Source organism: Nicotiana tomentosiformis, chromosome 5 (genome assembly GCF_000390325.3).
Source record: "Nicotiana tomentosiformis chromosome 5, ASM39032v3, whole genome shotgun sequence".
Taxonomy (NCBI): domain Eukaryota; kingdom Viridiplantae; phylum Streptophyta; class Magnoliopsida; order Solanales; family Solanaceae; genus Nicotiana; species Nicotiana tomentosiformis.
Window position 1 is genome coordinate 17,800,487 of NC_090816.1, and position 21,053 is coordinate 17,821,539.

At 36.6% G+C, this 21,053-nt stretch overlaps 1 protein-coding gene and 1 pseudogene across 1 annotated transcript; both read left to right on the forward strand.

Annotated features, from left to right (window-relative positions):
- Window positions 1–1,111: 1,111 nt before the first annotated feature.
- LOC104103390 (tetrahydroberberine oxidase-like) lies at window positions 1,112–8,630 on the forward strand (annotated as a pseudogene).
- A 10,342-nt stretch (window positions 8,631–18,972) lies between these two features.
- On the forward strand, window positions 18,973–19,368 carry LOC138891978 (uncharacterized). Its single transcript, XM_070175668.1, has one exon. It carries the CDS (start codon window positions 18,973–18,975, stop codon window positions 19,366–19,368), a length of 396 nt encoding a protein of 131 aa, XP_070031769.1.
- The last annotated feature ends 1,685 nt before the right edge of the window (window positions 19,369–21,053 follow it).

A 21,053-nucleotide genomic window follows, 5' to 3' on the forward strand; every position in this document is an offset into this window, starting at 1 on the left:
TTGCCACATAATAAATAATTATACATTTTATTAACATAAGTGTAACGTTAGGGGACAAAGGCCGCAAAATAGGTGAGGGAAAGGTATTTATAGACTAAATCCGATAATCCACGGGCAGGTTTGGCCTTTTTTCTGTATTTTCAACTTATACGTCCTTCCTATTTTTGCTTTTCAACAGTTCATCATTAAAGAAAGATTTTGTTTCTACTCTACTCATTGGCATTTGGCAAAGAAGAGTTCTAATAATATTTCCACAATACCAAATGTAGAGCTAAATCTAATTTAATTTGGTACTATAAAATAAACAAAATTAAATAGATATATCATATACGTAAGGGACATGGAAGGTCGCTTCGTTGTTTTAGATTTGCCCTTGAGGCAGGAAGTTTGACATTGACTCATACCTAATAAATTAAAATCCTAAAAAGTGAATACATTAAGAAGGGACATAAAACCTAACGTTCATAAAAAATTTATAGCTCTCTCTATATATAGATTGAGTCGTAACTCATTATACTTTTAAAGTACTTTAATATTATCTTAATCACATGGAATAGATATCATGATGACTCTTTGTATTAATTGAGATATTTAAGGGGCTCGAGCGCTTGAACTATGTACAGTTAAACCTCTCCATAACAGTTTTATTTGTTCTGATATTTTTTTGTTACTATAGTAAAGTGCTTTTATAGAAGATATATTTTATAACATAATATAATTAAAGTCCGTTACGAGAAAAATATAACTTTTATAGTGAATATTTGTTATATAAGGATGTTGAAGTCTGACCGCATGTGCCACAAACTTTTTAGAAGAAAGAGTCATTTGCCTCGTCCCCCTTAGTTAGCTGAAAGTTAAGCTACATTAGCCAAAGCAGACTTTTATCATACAGATATTTAACCTAAAAGTTGGGTTTTAGTCCGTGGATTATAAATTGAATGGCTTTCTTAACTTGCTAATTGAATTGGACTCTTTTTTAGTGGTTAAGGATTTTATGTTACTAAAATTTTATTTATACCGTCCTTTGCCCTTAACTCTATGCCCTTAAATACGTAGTTTTCCTAAACTTGTTTGTGCAATAATATACAAATTAAACTTTTTTTCCTACTCCTGTTTTTCTTTACAAATACGTAGTTTACATTTAAATCATCCCATCAATTGTAAAATTGTCATTTTAAAATATCATTTTCCTTTTGTTCTACATTTTGTTTCCTAACAATTTCAAAGATTTGAACAACCTTAATCTAGATGGTTGAATAAGTCCAATATTTATCGGATACAACTTGAAAGAAACAAGTTGCATCAATCTTTCATGTGCCTAAAATTGAAAAACAAAATCAACCATAACATAGGTCCTATTAGCATTATAAATAGTGGTTCTTGCAAATTTTTTTCTCAAAGTAATTAACATCAAAGAAAATGATGATCTATTGGTTTTCCTATCTTTCACTTCTTCGTTTATCATTATCTTTATGCACAGCTTCTGCTGATTCTCAGGAAAAGTTCCTTCAATGCTTATCTGTTGGCAATAACCAAAAGATCTCCTTTTACACTCAAAACAACAAATCTTACTCATCCATTTTGCAGTTCTCTATGCAGAACCTGAGGTTAAATTCGACGAAAACCCCTAAACCTCTTGTAATTGTGACCCCAGTAAGTAAACAAGAAATCCGACAAGTCATTCTGTGTGCTAAGGAAACTAGCATGCACGTTAGGGTTCGTAGTGGAGGGCATGACCCTGAAGACCTTTCTTATGTATCTGACGTTCCATTCGTCTTAATTGATCTCGTTAACTTCCGAAACATCACTATCAATGTTGAGGAAAAAAGTGTATGGGTTGACACTGGATCCAGTATTGGCGAACTCTATTATAAAATCACGAAAAAAGTAAAACCTTAGGGTTTCTGCAGCAGTCTATCGATAGTTGGTGCAGGTGGTGTATTCAGTGGAGGTGGCACTGGGGTTATGATTAGAAAATATGGTCTCGCAACAGATAATATTGTAGATGAACGTTTAATGGACATGAAAGGAAAGATTCTTGATAGGGAGTCAATAGAGAAAGATCTCTTTTGGGCTATAAGAGGAGGTGGAGCCAATACCTTTGGACTTGTTCTTGCATGGAAAATCAAATTGGTAGACGTTCCTGAAAAGGTAATAGTCTTCACCATTGACAAAACCTTGGAACAAAATGCAACAAAACTTATTCATAAATGGCAATATGTCTCACCAAAGTGTTGGGCTATCCGACTACTTGGCCTCAGGCCCAATAAGGCAGCCTTAATGACTTGGCCAGATACTATTTTATTTGTACATAGTCATTAGTTGATTAGTTAGGCTTCTTTTATAATGAGCACTTATTTGTAAAAGAACTACATATAAATAGAAAAAGGCTGAATGGTAATTAAGTTTTTGAGCCACAAATCACTTTCTCTTATTTCCGTTCTTCGCGAATATTCTAAAGAAAACCCTAACCAGCTTCTTCCCAAAATCCAGCTCGATTCAGGATGTTCCATGGTATCAGAGCATGGATCCTGATTGATCTCGTCACGCTGAATCGAGCGATAGTACCCTTGTTCATTTTCGAGGAAGATTCAAAATCATTTTTTTTTTTTGAAAAATACTTTCTTCGTTTTTTCGAAATCTCTGTAATTTACAGTTTATATCTTCAATACCTCGGTCGATTTGAGGTTTTCTCTTGGTTTTGGCTGGTGACTGTAGTTGTCGAAGCTAGGGTTCAAGTCTCACTTTGAAGCTAGGGTTCAAGTTCCACCGTCGAAGTTAGGGTTTCAAGTTCCAGTTTTCATCTGTATCTTCAACTTCTAGTTTTCTGGACACTCTCATGATTATCAAGGCCGTACTCTTTTCGGTTGCAAAAGAGCTTGGTAATATAGTTCTTTCTCAAAACTCTATGTTTTACAATAACGTTGTTGATTGTTCCTCGAACTCTGAGGCATATTATGTGCTTGGTTTATTGTGAATAATGGGTAGTATTGAAGGAACCAGTAATAACAGTGCTATTGATTCCTCGAATCCAATGTTCCTCCATCCCTCTGATATTCCTGGGATTTCCTTAGTCCACACACCTTTCTCTGGTACTGGGTTTGGTGGGTGGAAAAGAAGTATAATTGTGTCTTTATCTGCTAAGAATAAAATTGGTTTTGTAGATGGTACTTGCCCCAAACCTGCTAAAAATTCTCCACACATTAAACAATGGAAGAGATGTAATAATATGGTCATCTCTTGTGGTTTCGTAGATGGTACTTGCCCCAAACTTGCTAAAAATTCTCCACACATTAAACAATGGAAGAGATGTAATAATATGGTCATCTCTTGGTTGACCAGTTCACTTTCTCCAGAAATTGCTGAAAGTGTTCAATACTCAGAAACTGTTGAAAGCATCTGGGAATAATTAAATAAAAGATATGGGGCAGTTAATGAGACCAAGGTTTTTGAGATAAAGAAAGAGCATGCTTCCACTATGCAAGGAGCTATTGACATAGCTTCCTACTTCAACAAACTTAAGAAATTATGGGATGAACTAAGGGTAATGCGCAGTAATAAAGTAAATACTCATGCATATCCTATTAAAGCTGAACTTCTGAAAGAGGAAGAAGAAGATAGAGTCCATCAGTTTTTATAGGTCTGAATGAGATATATCTTGGGGTTATGAGTAATATTTTGATGATGCAACCACTTTCATCACTTGATAGCACCTATAACATCCTGTTACAAGATGAAAAACAAAGATAAGTAAATCCTGGTTCACATTTCAGTTCTGAATTTGCATCCTTTAATGTGTCTGGCCTGAACAACAAAACACTTTTTGTTCAGCCTCAAAGACAGTATACCCAAAGGGCTAATTTTGACCAGACTAAAGGAAACCTGAGTAATCTCTTTTGCAAATATTGCAAGAAGCCTGGGCACTTAGTTGATAAGTGTTACAAGCTTTATGGATTTTCTTCTAATTTCAAGTTTACCAAAGGCAAGAGAATTGCAGCCAATGTGACTACAGAAAATGAATTTCCTAATGATTCCAACTCAAATTCATCTGGCCTCACTCCTATTGCCAACATTGGTGTTATTGTATCTTCTGAGGGTCAAAGGTCTGCAGTACCTGGTCTAACACCGCAGCAGTACACTCAATTGATATATCTGCTTCAGCAATCTCAACTATCTGATTCGATCACTCCACCTCATCTCATGGCATCTGCCAATTTTGCTGGTATATTATTATCTGATCCTATAGTGTCTGGTTCTAGTTCTTGTATGCTGACACAAACCACAAACTCTACAAAGTTAATCTGGATAATTGATTCTGGTGCCACTGATCACATGACCTCAAATAAAGATGTCCTTTTCAATATAATTCCCTTAACTATTCCTTATCTAGTATCTCTTCCAAATATCTATAAAGTGAAGGTCACAAGTACATGTTCCTACTCATTAAATGAATCTATCACTTTACACAATGTCCTTTATGTCCCTTCTTTTCATCACAATTTAATATCTGTGAATAAACCGGTACAACAATTGCGTTGTATAGTTATGTTCACTCATATTGGATGTTTTATCCAGGACCATTTTCTGAAGAAGCCTCTGGAGCTTGGTAGAGTGGATGATGGACTCTACAAGTTAGATTTGCTTTTGACATCTATCCCACACAACTCTATAGCCGAAAATTTTAATTCTTGCAGCTTATATTCTGATCTTTCTGCTCACACTCCCACTTCTGTAAATACTTCCATTTCCACTTGTAATAAAGCTGCAAAAGATGATATGGGCATTGTTTGGCACTAAAGACTTGCACATGTTCCTTTTGTGAGAATGAAAACTATTTCTCTGTTTCTTCTAAACAATGTTTTCCTTGTAATGTATGTCATATGGCTAGACAAACTAGGTTGCCCTTCCCTGACAGTAGTATTCAGACCAATAAATCTTTCCAACTTTTTTATGTTGACACTTGGAGACCTTATCACACCCCTACTTACTCTGTCTCTAGATACTTTCTAACAATTGTGGGTGATTTTAGTAGATCTACTTGGACTCACTTAATGGGGTCTAAAAGTAATGCATTTTCTCTTCTAAAAGTATTTGTTCTTATGGTCAAAACTCAATTCAATATGAATGTTCAAACCATTAGAAGTGACAATGCCTTGGAGCTTGGGTCCAGTCACATGGCCATTTTCTTCTTCTCTAATAATGGCATCATTCATCAAACCAGCTGTCCTCACACACCACAACAAAATGGTGTGGTAGAGAGGAAGCATAGAACTCTACTTGAAGCATCTAGAGCACTTCTCTTTCAGTCCAAACTACCACTTAGATTCTGGGGTGATTGCCTATTAACAGCCACTTACATCATCAATAGACTTCCTTCTAAATTACTCAACAACAAATCACCTTTTGAAATATTACATGGGAAAATCCCACATTATTCTCACCTAAGATCCTTTGGTTCCTTGTGTTATGCAACTGTACCAATTCCACAAAGAGATAAACTCCAACCAATGGCCATGAGATGTGTATTTTTGGGATACCCTTTTGCCAAAAAGGGATACAAGTTATATTGTTTAGATACTCACAAAATTTTCATTTCTAGAGATGTTGTCTTTCATGAGCTTGTGTTTCCTTTTGATAAATCTTCTCCTTCTCCATCTCCTGCTATACAGTCCCATACTCTTCCTCCCAGTGTTGTGCTGGATCCCTTTAATGACACTATTAATTTTGCACCTTCTCAGCCACCTACTCATATATCACCCTCCATTACTGATACTATTCCTAGTTCTAATTCTCCAGCTGCACCTTCTGCTTCTCTACATACTCCACTTGATTCTCCTATTATTTCCAATCCTGCTTCCTCTATTCAATCCCTAACATTCAATCCTGACATCCTTCCTCTTGTTCTTTCACCTAATGCCCCTCCATTAAGGAGATCTGATAGACCACATCATCTTCCATCCTATTTACATGACTATAAATGTCAGCTACCTGCCTCTTTTTCTTGTTCTTCTGCTCAGCCTACTGAATCTGAACCATACACTTATGATCAGGTAGCACCTATTCCAGCCTGGCAAGAAGCAATGAGAAAGGAGTTTGAGGCACTAGATGCCAATAAGACTTGGGATATTGTTGAACTACCTACTGGAAAAAAATCTATTGGGTGCAAGTGGGTCTATAAAATAAAGTATAGAGTAGATGGTAGTGTAGAAAGGTATAAATCAAGGCTTGTGATTAAGGGTACTACACAGGTTGAGGGAGTGAATTTCACTGAAACGTTTTCACCTGTTGTGAAGTTGTCTACTGTTAAATGTCTTATAGCTGTTGCTATAAAGCAAGGTTGGTCTCTACTTCAGCTTGATGTGAATAATGCTTTCCTTCATGGTGATTTACATGAAGAGGTTTATATGAAGCTTCCTTAAGGTCTTTCTATTTCTTCATCTTTCTTATCTGCCCCTTAGTTTGGAAGCTAAAGAAATCCCTCTATGGCTTGAGGAAAGCTTCCAGACAATGGTATGCAAAGTTGTTCCAAGCTTTGTGTTCAAGAGGGTACACTCATTCCTTAAATGACTATTCCTTATTTGTAAAAGGGTCTTCTGGTGACATTGTAATTCTTGCTGTATATGTAGATAATATCATCTTAACAGGGAACAATCTTATTGAGAATTATGCTTTAAAGGAATTCTTGGATAATGAGTTTAAAATAAAAGATTTGGGTTTGTTACACTATATTTTTGGGCATTGAGGTCATTACTTCTCCTGATGGTGTCTTCCTAAATCAAAGAAAGTTTCTCTTGGATTTACTTAAAGAACATAATTGTTTGGAGGTGACCCCTATTGTTTCTCCTTTGGATTTGAATTTCAAGTTCAAAGCTGGTTCTGGGGAGTTGTTTGCTCATCCTGAAAGGTACAGGAGTACCTAATTGGGAAGCTTCTATTCTTGACTCATACTCGACCTAATCTCTGCTTTGGTGTGCAACATTTAAGTCAGTTTCTACAAGCCCATAGGTTGCCTCATATTACTGCTGCCTTCCATATGTTGAGATACTTGAAGGCCATCATTGATGTTGGGCTATTCTACTCTAACTCTCCTAATTGTACTCTCACAGCATATTCTGATAGTGATTGGGTAGCTTGTCCTAATACTCGCAAGTCTATTTCTGGTTTTTGTGTTTTTTTGGGTGACTATTTGGTGGCCTGGAAATCTAAGAAATAACTTGTTGTTTCCCTCTCCTCAGCTGAGGCAGAATATAGGGAACTTAGTAAAGTTGTGGCTGAACTAACTTGGCTCACTACGCCTCTTCCTGACCTTTCTGTTCCTATTTCTTATCATGTTTTTGTTTTTTGTGACAATCAGGTTGGCATTCACATTGCTAAGAACCCGATGTTTCATGAGAGAACCAAGCATACCGAGGTGGATTGTCATTTTATCAAGAAGAAGTTAGCAGATGGCTTGATCCAGTTGTTTCATGTTTCCACATCTAATCATCTTGCTGACATCTTCACCAAGCCTCTTACTGGTGTAATTCATCAGTCCTTCTTGTCCAAGTTGAAGGTGTTCTCCCCCTCCAACTTGAAGGGGGGTGTTGGGCTATCCGACTACTTGGCCTCAGGCCCAATAAGGCAACCTTAATGACTTGGCCAGATACTATTTTACTTGTACATAGCCATTAGTTGATTAGTTAGGTTTCTTTTGTAATGAGCACTTATTTGTAAAAGAACTACATATAAATAGAAAAAGGCTGAATGGCTAATTCAGTTTTTGAGCCACAAATTACTTTCTCTTATTTCCTTTCTTCTCGAACATTCTACAGAAAACCCTAACCAGCTTCTTCCCAAAATCCCGCTCAATTCAGGATGTTCACACAAAGTTCCATCAAGATTTGTTCATTAGAGTTGTGATCCGCAAAAACAAACAAAATGCCCTCGTAGCTTCATTCTACTCCATATTCCTAGGTGGAAATGGAATTGACCAATTACTTGGTATAATGCAAGAAAGTTTCCCTGAATTAGGATTAAAAAGAGAAGATTGCATTGAGATGAGCTGGATTGAGTCTACTTTATATTTTGCGGATACTCAAGAGGAGAATCCCTTGATGTTCTACTAAAAAGGGGTCAATCTTTTGGACATTACTTTAAGGTAAAATCAGACTTGGTACAAAAGCCAATCTCAGAAAGAGAACTAAAAGGGATATGGGACTTATTCAAAGAAGGTGAAGATGCATTGAGACTAATGTTCCTAAATTCCATATGGTGGAAAAATGGATGAGATTTCATAGAATGAAATTCCATACCCACATAGAGCTGGAAATTTATATGAAATCCAATATGTTGTGAGTTGGTTTGACAAAGTAGAAGAAGAAACAGAAAGGCACATAAATTGGATAAGAAAGCTTTATGAATACATGACTCCTTTAGTTTCGAAATTTCCAAGAGCTGCTTATGTGAATTATAGGGATCTTGATATTGGGGCCAACAACATAAATGGAAACACAAGCTATGAACAAGCTAAAGCTTGGGGTTATAAGTATTTTAAAAATAACTTTGATAGATTGGTTCAAGTGAAGACTAAGGTGGATCCCTCAAACTTCTTTAGAAATGAACAAAGCATTCCACCCTTTGAAGAGAAGTGAATGAAGTGTTTGGTGGAAGGAAATATCAAATAAAAGAAAAATAATCTTATTAAATAATTCGGTATTGTTTTATACCGTGTTTACTTGGCATAATTTTTGTGGTATAAGTAATATCAGTATAATATTTATGTTGCAATTTCCGGTGTTATGCATATCGGATCCAACATGAGATAACTTGAGGTTTACAGAAATAAAATACCTAAATCCCAAATTAACCTTGATTTCATCTTTTTATTTTTATTTATTTTTAAAATAAGGGCAAACTTGCAAAATATTTATATTATACATCTGTATCTCAATCTTAATACAATGAACATTCCATCTGCTAAAAAAGATATTCTTCAGATCATAACATCTGCCAAAAGATATTCACCAAACAATATACCACTGACTATTAATTCTTATCTTAGAATCAGTGTGCTATAGTCACTACATAATTTTATATACGAGTTAAATGATTAATGTATCCTTTTCCTAGTTATTATATGACTATAAGCATAATAAATGGCCACAAGATTATAGTCTTATATGTTAACTAGATGATAGCTCTTAACACGGGCCCAATTTTTATTTTATTTTTATAGTATAGATTATTTTTAACCCGCGACAGAAACAATTTATATTTGGGAGCCATAAAAGTGGATAAAATTTGTATACTTTTTGTATATAACATACATAAATATGTGTGTATATACAAAAAATATACGAAAACATATATTTTTGATTATTATTTTGAAAGCGACTATACATATCACTTTATTCTTCTTTATAAGCATTGTGTTGTCAATTTTTCGGGCTCAATTGCTTTGTTGGTAAATACACTCTAAAATAAAAATGAAAATAACTTTTTTAGTTGTGGTAGTGAAGGTTTTAACTATCATTTTCACCTCTTTGTTAACTCTTAAAGTGCATAAAGGAAAACTTAAAAGTAAAAAACATACAATATAATCATTGCTATAGTAAAAAAAAAAACTTTTCCTAGATATATATGGAAGTTGTGTCACCATTTATAAATATTGATGATAAAATGAAAGTACTTGTAGAACGATAATTCTAATTAACTTGTAGATAAGGCTTTAACATGTTCAAGCAGTTTTAAAGTATGTTTGCAAAGAATTCAAACTTCAATCCGCAAATAATTTTTTTTATAACTTGTTTGGCCAATTTTTTGGAAAGTCAAAAATATTTTTTTTCTTCAAAAAAGTATTTTTCGACATTTGATATGATTGGCAAAAAGTAAAAAGTGCTTTTGAGCAGTAAAAATAAGTTGTTTTTCTATTGTCAGGGAGAAGCTCAAATTTTATGCTTCTGCTTCTTGATTGGTTTTTTGTATCTTAAGAGTCGTACGTCACTTTGCTATTTGCATCTGAATAACTAGAAAAATCTACTATAAAGTCAGCGCCTTCCGTGTCATGCCTCAAATCAATATTTCATGTTAAAAAATCTGTCTTATCTTTTATTGTTATTGTTAGTTGCATCTTACTTATATTAATGTTCCTCTGCATATATATTATTCCGTCTTTAATATTTTCCAACATAAAATACTTGTTTTCTTGAATCTCATAACCTTTGAAACGAATTAACTCTCAACATAATTTTTTAAAAAAATAATTATCTTTTTATCGTAAGTTTTACTCTCTTGTGAATTTTACTATGTACAGCCACACAATAGATATGACCCGTACGCCGTGTTTATATCAAAATAAAATAATTTAACCTTAATTAATAGTTAAACATTAAAGAAAAAATAAAATTGACTAAGCTAGCTAGATTAATGTTGTTTTAAAGTACAAAAATTAATTCTCTCTACATGCTCTCAGCTCATCTTAGTTAACGTGCGCTGACCTCGTCTCATCCATGGCGAGAGTTTAACACTCCGTAAATTCAGATTAGTTGTGAATGCGTTAAATGAGTATTAATGTGATCTTTTAGACATGTGAAGTCCTATCGGGATGAGTATGGGTGGAAACAGTTGTTTTAGAATCAAGACCGAGAGTGAGATACATAAAATTCGATAGAATCGACTAAGTTTATGGGAGGTCCATCTTACAGTCTTAGATAGAGCAAGGCCATGAAAATTCACAGCCTTAGATAGTGCAAGGCCATGAAAACTCACAGCCATAGACAGTGCAAAGCACTGTCCAGGGCATTAACCTTAGCGCCCCTGACAGTGCAAGGCACTGTCCAAGTATTAACCTTAGCGCTCCTGTTACGCAATTTACATCGCAATTCTGGAGAGCCGTACAACGTGAGTTGGGTACTCGTGTGGAGTTGAGTATAATATTTTATCCTTAGATAAATGGACAGTCTGAATGCACTATTCAGATATTAGAGGATATGCTTCGTGCGTGTGTGATTGATTTTGGGGGTGTTTGGGATCAGTTCTGTCCACTTGCAAAGTTTGCCTACAACAACATTTATCAGTCGAGCATTCAGATGGCGCCATATGAGGCTTTCTATGGTAAACGATTCCGGTCTCCCGTAGGTTGGTTCGAGCCGGGCGAGGCTAGGCTATTTGGTACAGACTTAGTTCAGGATGCCTTGAAAAAATTTAAATTGATTCAGGATCGACTTCATATAGCCCAGTTCAAGAAAAAGAGTTATGCGGATCGGAAGGTTCACGACGTTGCATTCATGATTGGGGAGCGGGTCTTGCTCCGGGTTTCGCCCATGAAGGGTGTTATGAGGTTCAAAAAGAAGGGCAAGTTGATCCCTAGGTATATCAGACCTTTTAAGATCCTTGAGAGGGTTGGAGAGGTGGCTTACAGAATTGCACTACCACCAAGTCTCTCTGCAGTTCATCCAGTATTCCATATTTCCATGCTCCGAATGTATCACGGCGATCCGTCTCATGTGTTAGACTTTAGCTCAGTCCAGTTGGATAAGGATCTATCTTATGTTGAGGAGCCAGTGGCCATTTTGGACAGGCAGGTTCGAAAGTTGAGATCAAAGAACATTGCTTCAGTGAAAGTTCAATTGAGGGGTCATCCGGTCAAGGAGGCAACTTGGGAGACCGAGCATGATATGCGCAGCAGTTATCCTCATCTTTTCACCACTTCAGCTATGTCTCTATACTCATTCGAGGACAAACGTATGTTTTAAGAGGGGGAGAATGTAATGATCCGGCCGGTCGTTTTGACAAAATTAGCCTTGAACCCCTATTTATTGCTCCCTCTACTTCATTTAGTGGTTATATAACTTGTCGAGAGGATTTGTTTTTGGTTTCTGAGTGAAATAGGACACCTAGTCCCTATAATGGAAGCTTAAGTCATAGGAATTGACCGTAGTTTGAACTGCGTGAAGACGAATCCGGAATGGAGTTTTGACGGTTCCTATAGTTCTTAGGGTGATTTTGGTCTTAGGAGCATGTTTGAATGTTTAATCGGAGGTCCGTAGGTTATTTTAACGTCAATTGGCGAAAGTTGAAAATTTAATGAATTTTGAAAATTTGACCGGGAGTGGACTTTTTGATATCGGGGTCAGATTCCAATTTCGGAAGATAAAATAGGTATGTAGTGTCAATTATGACTTGTGTGCTAAATTTGAGGTCAATCAGGTTTGATTTGATAGGTTTCGGCATCGGATATAAAAATTTGAAGTTTTAAAGTTCATTAGGCTTGAATCGATGTGCAATTCGTGTTTTTAGCATTGTTTGATGTGATTTAAAGGCTCGACTAACTCCGTATAATATTTTAGGAGTGGTTGGTATGTTTGGTTGAGGTCTCGGAGGCCTCGGGTGGTTTCCGTATGGCTAACGAATAAAAAGTTGGGACTACGAGACGGTTCCTCAAGAGATTCCCCTGCACTGCATATTTACTTTGGGACTACGAGGCATTTACTCGGGAGATCCCCATATACTGCATATTTACTTTGGGACTATGAGGCAATTACTTGGGAGGTCCCTCTATAGTGCATATATACTTTGGGACTATGAGGCGTTTACTCGGGAGATCCCCCATTTCTTGCATAATTACTTTGGAACTACGAGACGTTTACTCGGGAGATCCCCTTGTCTTGCATATTTACTTTGGGACTACGAGGAGGTACCTCGGAAGATTCCTCTTGTCATGCATATTTACATTTAGGATTACGAGGCGGTACCTCAGGAGTGCCCCTTGTTGTTTACCTCTATTTGTTGTGCTGATATTTTCTGAAACTTCTTATTGTTTAAATTCTCAGTCATTTCAAAATATTATTATATCTTCTGCCTTATTTTTCTTTTAAATCAGTAGGGTACTGACCTCGTCACTACTCTACCGAGGTTAGGCTTGGTACTTATTGCGTACCGTTGTGGTGTACTCATACTACACTTCTGCACATCATTTTGTGCAGATCCAAGTTCTTCCCACCAGACTAGATACCAGTGAGTTGGACCGTACGTGGAGACTTCAAGGTATATCTGCCAGCGTCCGCAGACCTCAGAGTCCCCCTATCCTTACTATGTTGTTTTCTTTATTTTTCTTTAGACTCTGATGTATAAAGACACTTAGTATTTGCTCTTAGAAGCTTGTGACTTATTTCTACTGGGTTTTGAGAGTTGTAATTATTGAATGGCAGTTTTATAATTATTTCATGTGTTGAGAATTGGGCTTCAGTTTTATATTATGTATTTCCGTAAATTTATTAGGTTTACCTAGTCTTAGAGACTAGGTGCCATCACGACATCCTACGGAGAGTGAAATGCGGTCGTGACAGTTTCCTTCTCTTAACTTGAATCTTAAAAGCTTTAAACACATGTCTCAATACTATAGATTTTTCACATAAGTGGTAACCCAAAGAGGACCGCTTAATATCTCAAAATGTCCTTGATTTTTAAATCTTTGACTCATATTAAAATCCATACTAAAAAGATATCTAATCTCGATCTTCTTATATGAGTTATTTCATGTCTATTAGGGGTGGGCGTTCGGTTGGTTCAGTTCGGTTATTTGATTTTTGATTTTGTAAAAGTAGTAACCGAAACCGAACTGAAATAAGTTCGGTTCAGTTCGATTTTCTAATTTCGGTTCGGTTTATTTCTAATCGATTTTCGGTTTGAACATTATCATATTGGGATCTCCCTATGTAATAATTGAACTGACGAATTTGTTGGTTTTCTTTCAAAATTTTGGTAAGTTAGAATAAAATGATAAGTTTCGTTAGAGTTAAAAGTCTTAAGGAATGGGAAATTAGGAATAGCCGATTGGGTTACTTATTTGGATTGGGTCTTTGATGGACTTCAAAATTGGGCATATATTATATTACCTATGGGCTTAGCCTATATATAACTTAAAGAATCTATATGCTAATAATTTAATTTTTTGGTTAACCGAACCAAATAAATTAATAACCGAAAACCGAACCGATAAACTGAAACCGACCGAAAAAACCGAATAACCGAACTAAAAATATTTTCAGTTCGGTTAGTTTCTTTGGTTCAGACCGAAATATGTCCACCCCTAACGCCTATCATGTCCATATTTTCAATCTTTCTGGTAAATACAACTGCTACAGAATAGGTTTAAGTTTTCGTATATACAATTACTACCTTGTTTAAATAATTAACCAATCTTTCAATAAGCCTCTAAACTTAATATGTTGCTTGCATATCTAGCTGAGAAAGTTTTGGATCTATATGTAAGTATCCCATCGTCTAAATCAATTTCTTAAACGATTTAGCTGGCAAGCTTACGTCACAAACTGTCAAGAGGGAAATGATTCATAAATACTTTAGTGAAATCATTCCCAAATTAGTTGTGTTGCTCTTGTTGGCATCCCACATTTCATGTATTCACCATGTTCTCTAGTCTAAAAGTTTCTTGTTCCAAAAACCGCTTCATGAAATATCCTATAGCTCGTAATATGGTAAGTAGTTTACTAAAAATCTTTAAGGATCCTCGGAACTATCAGAAATAGTAAACTTGATAGTTTTAACTTTAGGAACTTTATTATGGATACTTCGTTGTTCCCTACAATCTTCTAGGTGCATGAGGACTCTAGAGACATATTCTGTTGATTATTCTTCTCATGTTTATCCACTATATCTATCAAGATCTCAATTTTATTTTCTTTTATTTTCACGAAGGTAAGTACTTTTTGTGATAGCATTTCTCTATCGCTATAGTGGTGGACTAGAACAAATTTCCGAAATGAACTCTATTACGTATCTTACAAATATGGAAGCAACTCACGGTCGTACAATGAACATTTCACTAGTCTTGTATACTACTTATGTAGCATTTCTTTGCTGGGAGATGGTTGCATGTCTATTTGCGAAATCTGATATCTTTGAACCTCTAGCCGAATTCTATTATCGGGTAATTGGTCTGAGCCATACATGAATAGGATAAGTAATATTAGATTCAGTTATTTGACCTTAATCACCACACACGAATGGAGGAATAAGAAAGAAAGACAAGACAAATCCTATCACATCTTCGAAGAATCACGATTATGGGAATGGCCGGCTACATAACCATAATTGAGATTCTACTACTAATGTGTGCTCTATTAGTCACAGGAATAACCTAGAGCTCTGATACCAATATTGTCACGACCCAATTTAGGATCATGACCGGTGCTTAGAAGCAAGTGCTCCCAAGTAAGTTTCATTGGTATTTTACAGAATATCGGACAGAGTCTCCCCTGTTTTAGGACTATCCAAAAGTTTTTCTGTCTCATAAACAAAATACAATCAACCAATATTCACATAAATCAACCACAATCTTCATGAAAATCAAAAATGAGTTTTTACCAACATTACCATAATAATACTAAGCCCATCTCAAAATACGGAAAGAATGTGCAATACTAGTAACTAGTCTAACATAACGAATGATTACTAATGACACTAATAAAAATGACTATGGAGCGACTCTAAGAGTTCAAAAGAAAAGACGATGATAATAATTAAACTCTTCGCCCACACGAACAAGTACGGGGCTCACCAGGATCTATCAACTCGTGTACTATAATTAACGAAATTCTCGCTCACGTCAACTGCTGTCTCTGTAAAAAAAAATAGCGGGGAGTGAGTCGCTAACTCAGTGAGTAATAACACTTAACTACAACCGTTTTTAATGGGGACAAGTCAGAAAATATGCTAGTATATTAAGCAGAAAATATCATAAGAATGCCCTTTCTAAAATGAAAAATATAATCAGTACATTCTTGTGTTTCCTGTAACATAAATCAATTTAACAAATTAGTAATAAACTCGGTAAACACTGTCTCATAGCAAATTTTTATGTTTGGGAGGTTTCCAAGAAAGGATCATGTAATATGTATCACTGTATTGACCCCTTCGTAAAAGGAGTCAAATATATCTGTAGGTCCCTACTCGAGGGAAAACTGTAATTGTATGCTAGTTCTACCTTCCCACTAGCGAGGGCTATAGCTGTAATCGGTAATATATAAATACAAGGTGCACCAGGTCTAACGAACCCGTCATTAGCTACGGGATCCTTCAAAGTCTCCTCCCATTTATACTCTTTCTTGTAAGCAGTAAATACTAGTACGAAAGCATTTTCAAAATAATAAAGGGCATATCATTTCTTATCAAATCTTATAATTTTATTTCGGTAACGGTAATCATGTCTCAAGTAACAGTAAAACATGCAATGTCTAGTAATAGTGAGAATAATTTAAATAACTGTAACATCTCAAATAACGGAAAAACATATCTAGTACGGTGAAAACATTTTGATTAGCCGCTAAACATCTGAAGTAAATTGTTCTGTACCATATCAAGTAAAGCACATGTCCCACATGCAATTTCAAAGCATCGGTAACACATTTATTTTTAAAATCATATATAAACCATGCAGGTCATGAAAACACAAATCATGGTAAGATTATCACTCATAATACTCGTGCAGGAATACCCAACGCGCCACCTCGAGCACTTTGTTCAACTTCTTCAACTACCTGCTTGTAACAAAAACCAATCTATGTATTAACTCTGTGAATTACCAACATTGCTGATCCAATCCTTCTAATCGGATTAATTCCCCTATTTTTATTCCTTTGGAACCGAGCAATGATTCTCTGTTTGTTCTTACATTGCGATCGATACAACTATTTGTATAAGGAAAGAAGAATTTATTTCGTTTGCACAAAAGTTGTATTCTTCCCCTCAATTATTACTTGTACTAAATATTTCTAGCATGTACATTAGAGTGTCGGTATAACCTAAAAGATTCTTCAGTCAATTTAATAGGAATTCATTATTTTGCTAAATAAGAATATCTTAAGTTGTTAGTCTTTTTTCTACCCTTAATTAGTGAAATAATAACTAATAGTATGCTAGGTATTGCGTAAAGGGAATCTCTGATAGATTACCCTGGAAACATTTAGAATTTAATTACCTAATTTGTTCTCCTGCTTCGTGAATCCCTTCGCTAGAAAGAAGCAGACCCACTCGTCGTTCCCTTCGATCGCTTATGTGAGTTTCGCCTCTGCCAAACTCAATTACTTTGCCCCTATTCCTTTTTACTTCTGCTAACGTAGTGGCTTGGCCCTGATTCATCTTTTGTTATTTATTTTTAGTTTAAGTTATGTTAAAAGACTAATATGCCCTTATATAAACATGTGGTATTACATCGTATCCGCTATTGGTGAGCCTTAGTCTTTTGGGGCATTATCATTCTTTTTTTAGTCTTTATAGTATTTCAGTTAGTAAGGTATGTCGGGGACCTTTTTCAGGTAAACAGTTAGCATTTCAGTATTCTCAAAGGCTTCGCAGACTATAGTCTAGTCAGTTAGATATTAGTAGGTTTTTATATGTTAGCCATGTCGGCTACTCATTTACACTTGCAGACTTTTCAGTACTTTACGCATTTATGATATTTCAGTCAGACTCTTTAGTATATCAATATGTTGCATGTTTATATTCAGCTTACAGTCATATCATATGTTGATTCAGTCATCCAGTTGGTTCGCTCGATCACATACACTCAGGCACCTAGTGTCGTTTTACGCCCATGCCATAGTTTGGGGCAAGACAAAGCTTGGTATCAGAGCCTAGGTTTAAGATTCCTAGGGAGTCTATGGAGTTATGTATAGTGGGGTCATTTTTATGTATGTGTGCGCGCCAGACGTATAAGCGGTTGACCACTAAGATATCTAGGATTGTTTAATTTCTTTCATACTCTAGATCCTGCAGTTAGAGCTATGCTTTCAGGAATCCTTCTAACTCGTGAAAACTATGTATTTCAGAAAATGCCTGCAAAAAGAAAGTATACCACGAGGGCCTCAGCTACTAGCCAGGGGGCTACGGCTAATGCTGCTCAGGAGGAGGTCACTCCGGCCCAGGGAGTTGCATCGGGCTCAGTGCCCATTGCTTCAGACATGGATGTCAGGGGAGCTATCATATTGTTCACCCAAATTGTTGCTACTCAGGCTTAAAGGCAGGGAACAACTGTTGTTGATGAGACGGGTAGTTCCAGGTCCAGGGAATTCCTCAACATGAAACCCCTAGTTTTCACAGGGTCCAGAAAGGATGAGGATCCGCAAAACTTTATTGATGACAACAACAGCCAACATCTGCACATAATGTGCAGAAGTGTAGTATCAGTACAACCGACCCCATGTACTGAGTAAGTAACAAACCTAGCCATAGGTTGAAAGTAGTGACGAGCTTCCACCAAGGTCGGGTCCAAAACTAATAGTCCACAACAATCCATAACAATATAAAGCAAATAATATCAGAAATAACTCAGGGATAAAATACTCAGCCAAATAATAATTTCAAAAATTATAGTTCTTCCTTTCAAATATCTCAGTGAAAACCCAAATCGTTTGCCGAAGTTTCCAATAATATAAATAGTTTGAAAACAATAAATTTCTCCCAAAATCTTGTCAATAATAAATAAGATGTTTCATTTTCCTTCCGGATAACCCGTGTAAAAACAAATGCATCACTATGCCCATCTGTCAAAAATATGTGAGAAATCATGAATGATGTGATGTTGTACAGCACGAGAAAATACATCTCTATGCATGTATGTCATGTGTGCATGCCAATACAATGCAACTCAATGATAAAATCATAAACAGCCCCTCGGGCAGAACATCACTCATATACAGCCCCTCGGGCAAACCTCACAGTCACTCGTTCCACTCGGGCATACCTCACAATCACTCTTTCCACTCGGGCATTCCTCACCATCACTCATGCCTCCCAGTCACTCAGCACTCGGCACTCGCACTCAGTAGGTACCTACGCTCACTAGGGGTGTGTACAGACTCCGCATGGGCTCCTTCAGCCCAAGCGCTACAGACACTGAGGGGTGAGTGTCTGAAGGATGTTGCTAACACTTTGTATGAAATATGGGAAGAGTTTCGAGGGGAGGATGCGGCTCCTATGACTTGGAAGGAGTTTGCAGATGCATTTCTTGAGCATTTTCTACCCATTAAGGTCTTGGAAGCTAAGGCTTTAGAGTTTGAGAGACTCAAACAGAATGAGATGAGTGTGAATAAGTACTACCTCAAGTTCATCTCTCTGACCAAGTATGCTCCGGAAATGGTACATGATATGAGGGCCAGAGTTAGGCGATTTGTGTTGGGGCTTTTAGATGACTTGTTTGTTGATGCTAATATAGTTGCTCAGACCAATGACATGACCATTACTAAGATGGTTGCCTTTGTTCAAGGGAACGAAGACAGTCTGAAGGAAGAAGAGCGGCTACAGAGAGAGAAGGACAGGGAATTCAACAAGAGAGCTAAGTCTGTAGGAAGTTTCAGCCATGGGGGATTTTAAGGAGGTTGTAATCGTCAGTTCTTCAAGAAACCAAAATCAGGACCTGCACCATCTTCAGCTAGTGCACCAGTTCAGAGGTTCAAGTTTAAAAAGAAAAACTAGAATTTCAGAGCAGCAGACTCACAGTCACAGGCTAGTATGGGCTACAGAGTCCCTGGTTACCCTATTTGCAACACGTGTAGTAAGAGGCACCTAGGGTTGTGTCGTTTGGGCACAAATGGTTGCTTTGGGTGCGTTCAGCAGGGCCACTTCTTGAGGATTGTCCATCAGATAGGCAGAGTAATAGAGGCAATTTAGCTAGTCCACTAATTCAGTAGCCTCTCATAACTCTCAAGCCCAATAAGGGCGTGGTGCAGCAAAGTCCTATAATACGGGGGGTGGTCAAACCCTCTTGTATGCACTGACAGGCCGTTAGGATACATAAGCTCGTGGAGATGTTGTCACAGGTATGCTAACAGTCTTCACTTTTGATGTTTATGCTCTTATGGATCTGGGATCCATCCTATCTTATGTAACCAACCCTATATATTGCTAAGAAATTTGGGATAGAACCAGAAAAGTTGTGTGAACCCTTTGAAGTATCCACTTCAGTTGGAGAATCAGTTATAGCTAGATGTATCTATAGGGGATATCCAGTCAAAGTATATCATCGCCTTACTGTATCAGATTTAGTAGAATTGGAGATGGTAGACTTCGATAATCATGGGCATGGATTGGTTAGAGTCTTGTTATGCCACAATGGGTTATAGAACCAAAATAGTAAGTTTCAAATTTCCCGGTGAACCAATCTTAGAATTGAAGGGTGATGCAGTAACACTTAGGGGTAGGTTTATTTCCTACCTTAAAGACAAAAGGATGATTTCTAAAGGGTATATCTATCACCTGGTTCGAGTTGGGGATGCAGATACTCAGATTCCCACTTTCCAGTCAGTACCAATTGTAAATGAGTTCCCATAAGTGTTTCCTGAAGATCTTCCTGGAGTCCCTCCCAATATGGAGATTGACTTTGGAATTGATCTACTCCCTGTTACTAATTCAATATCTATTCCACCTTATAGAATAGTTCCAGCAGAGTTGAAAGAGCAAAAAGTCCAGTTGAAAGATCTTCTAGATAAGGGATTTATAAGGCCAAGTGTCTAACCTTGGGGAACACCGGTCTTGTTTGCCCGGAAAAATGATGGGTCTTTGCGCATGTACATTGACTATCGTCAGTTGAATAAAGTCACCATCAAGAACAAGTACCCTCTTCCTAGAATAGATGATTTATTTGATCAACTTCAGGATGCCCAGTGTTATTCTAAGATTGACCTCAGATCGGGGTACCATCAGTTGAAGGTTAAGGAAGTTGATATTCCTAAAACAGCTTTCATAACTCGTTATGGGCATTTCGAATTTTTAGTATTGTCGTTTGGTTTAACGAATGCACCAACAACTTTCATGGGCCTTATGAATAGGGTCTTCAAGCCTTATCTTGATTTGTTTGTTATTGTGTTTATTTATGATATCTTGATTTATTCCCATAGCAATATGCACCATGCAGAACATCTAAGAATTGTGTTGCATACATTGTAGGATCACAAGTTATATGAAAATTTTTCTAAGTGTGAATTCCGGTTGAAATCAGTAGCGTTTTTGGGCCATGTCATCTTAGGCAAAGGCGTGAAGGTGGATTTTCAAAAAATAGA

What these genes read in the sequence shown, in the direction of transcription:
- LOC138891978 (XM_070175668.1), top strand. Translation starts at nt 18,973, where the DNA reads ATGACTTGGAAGGAGTTTGCAGATGCATTTCTTGAGCATTTTCTACCC.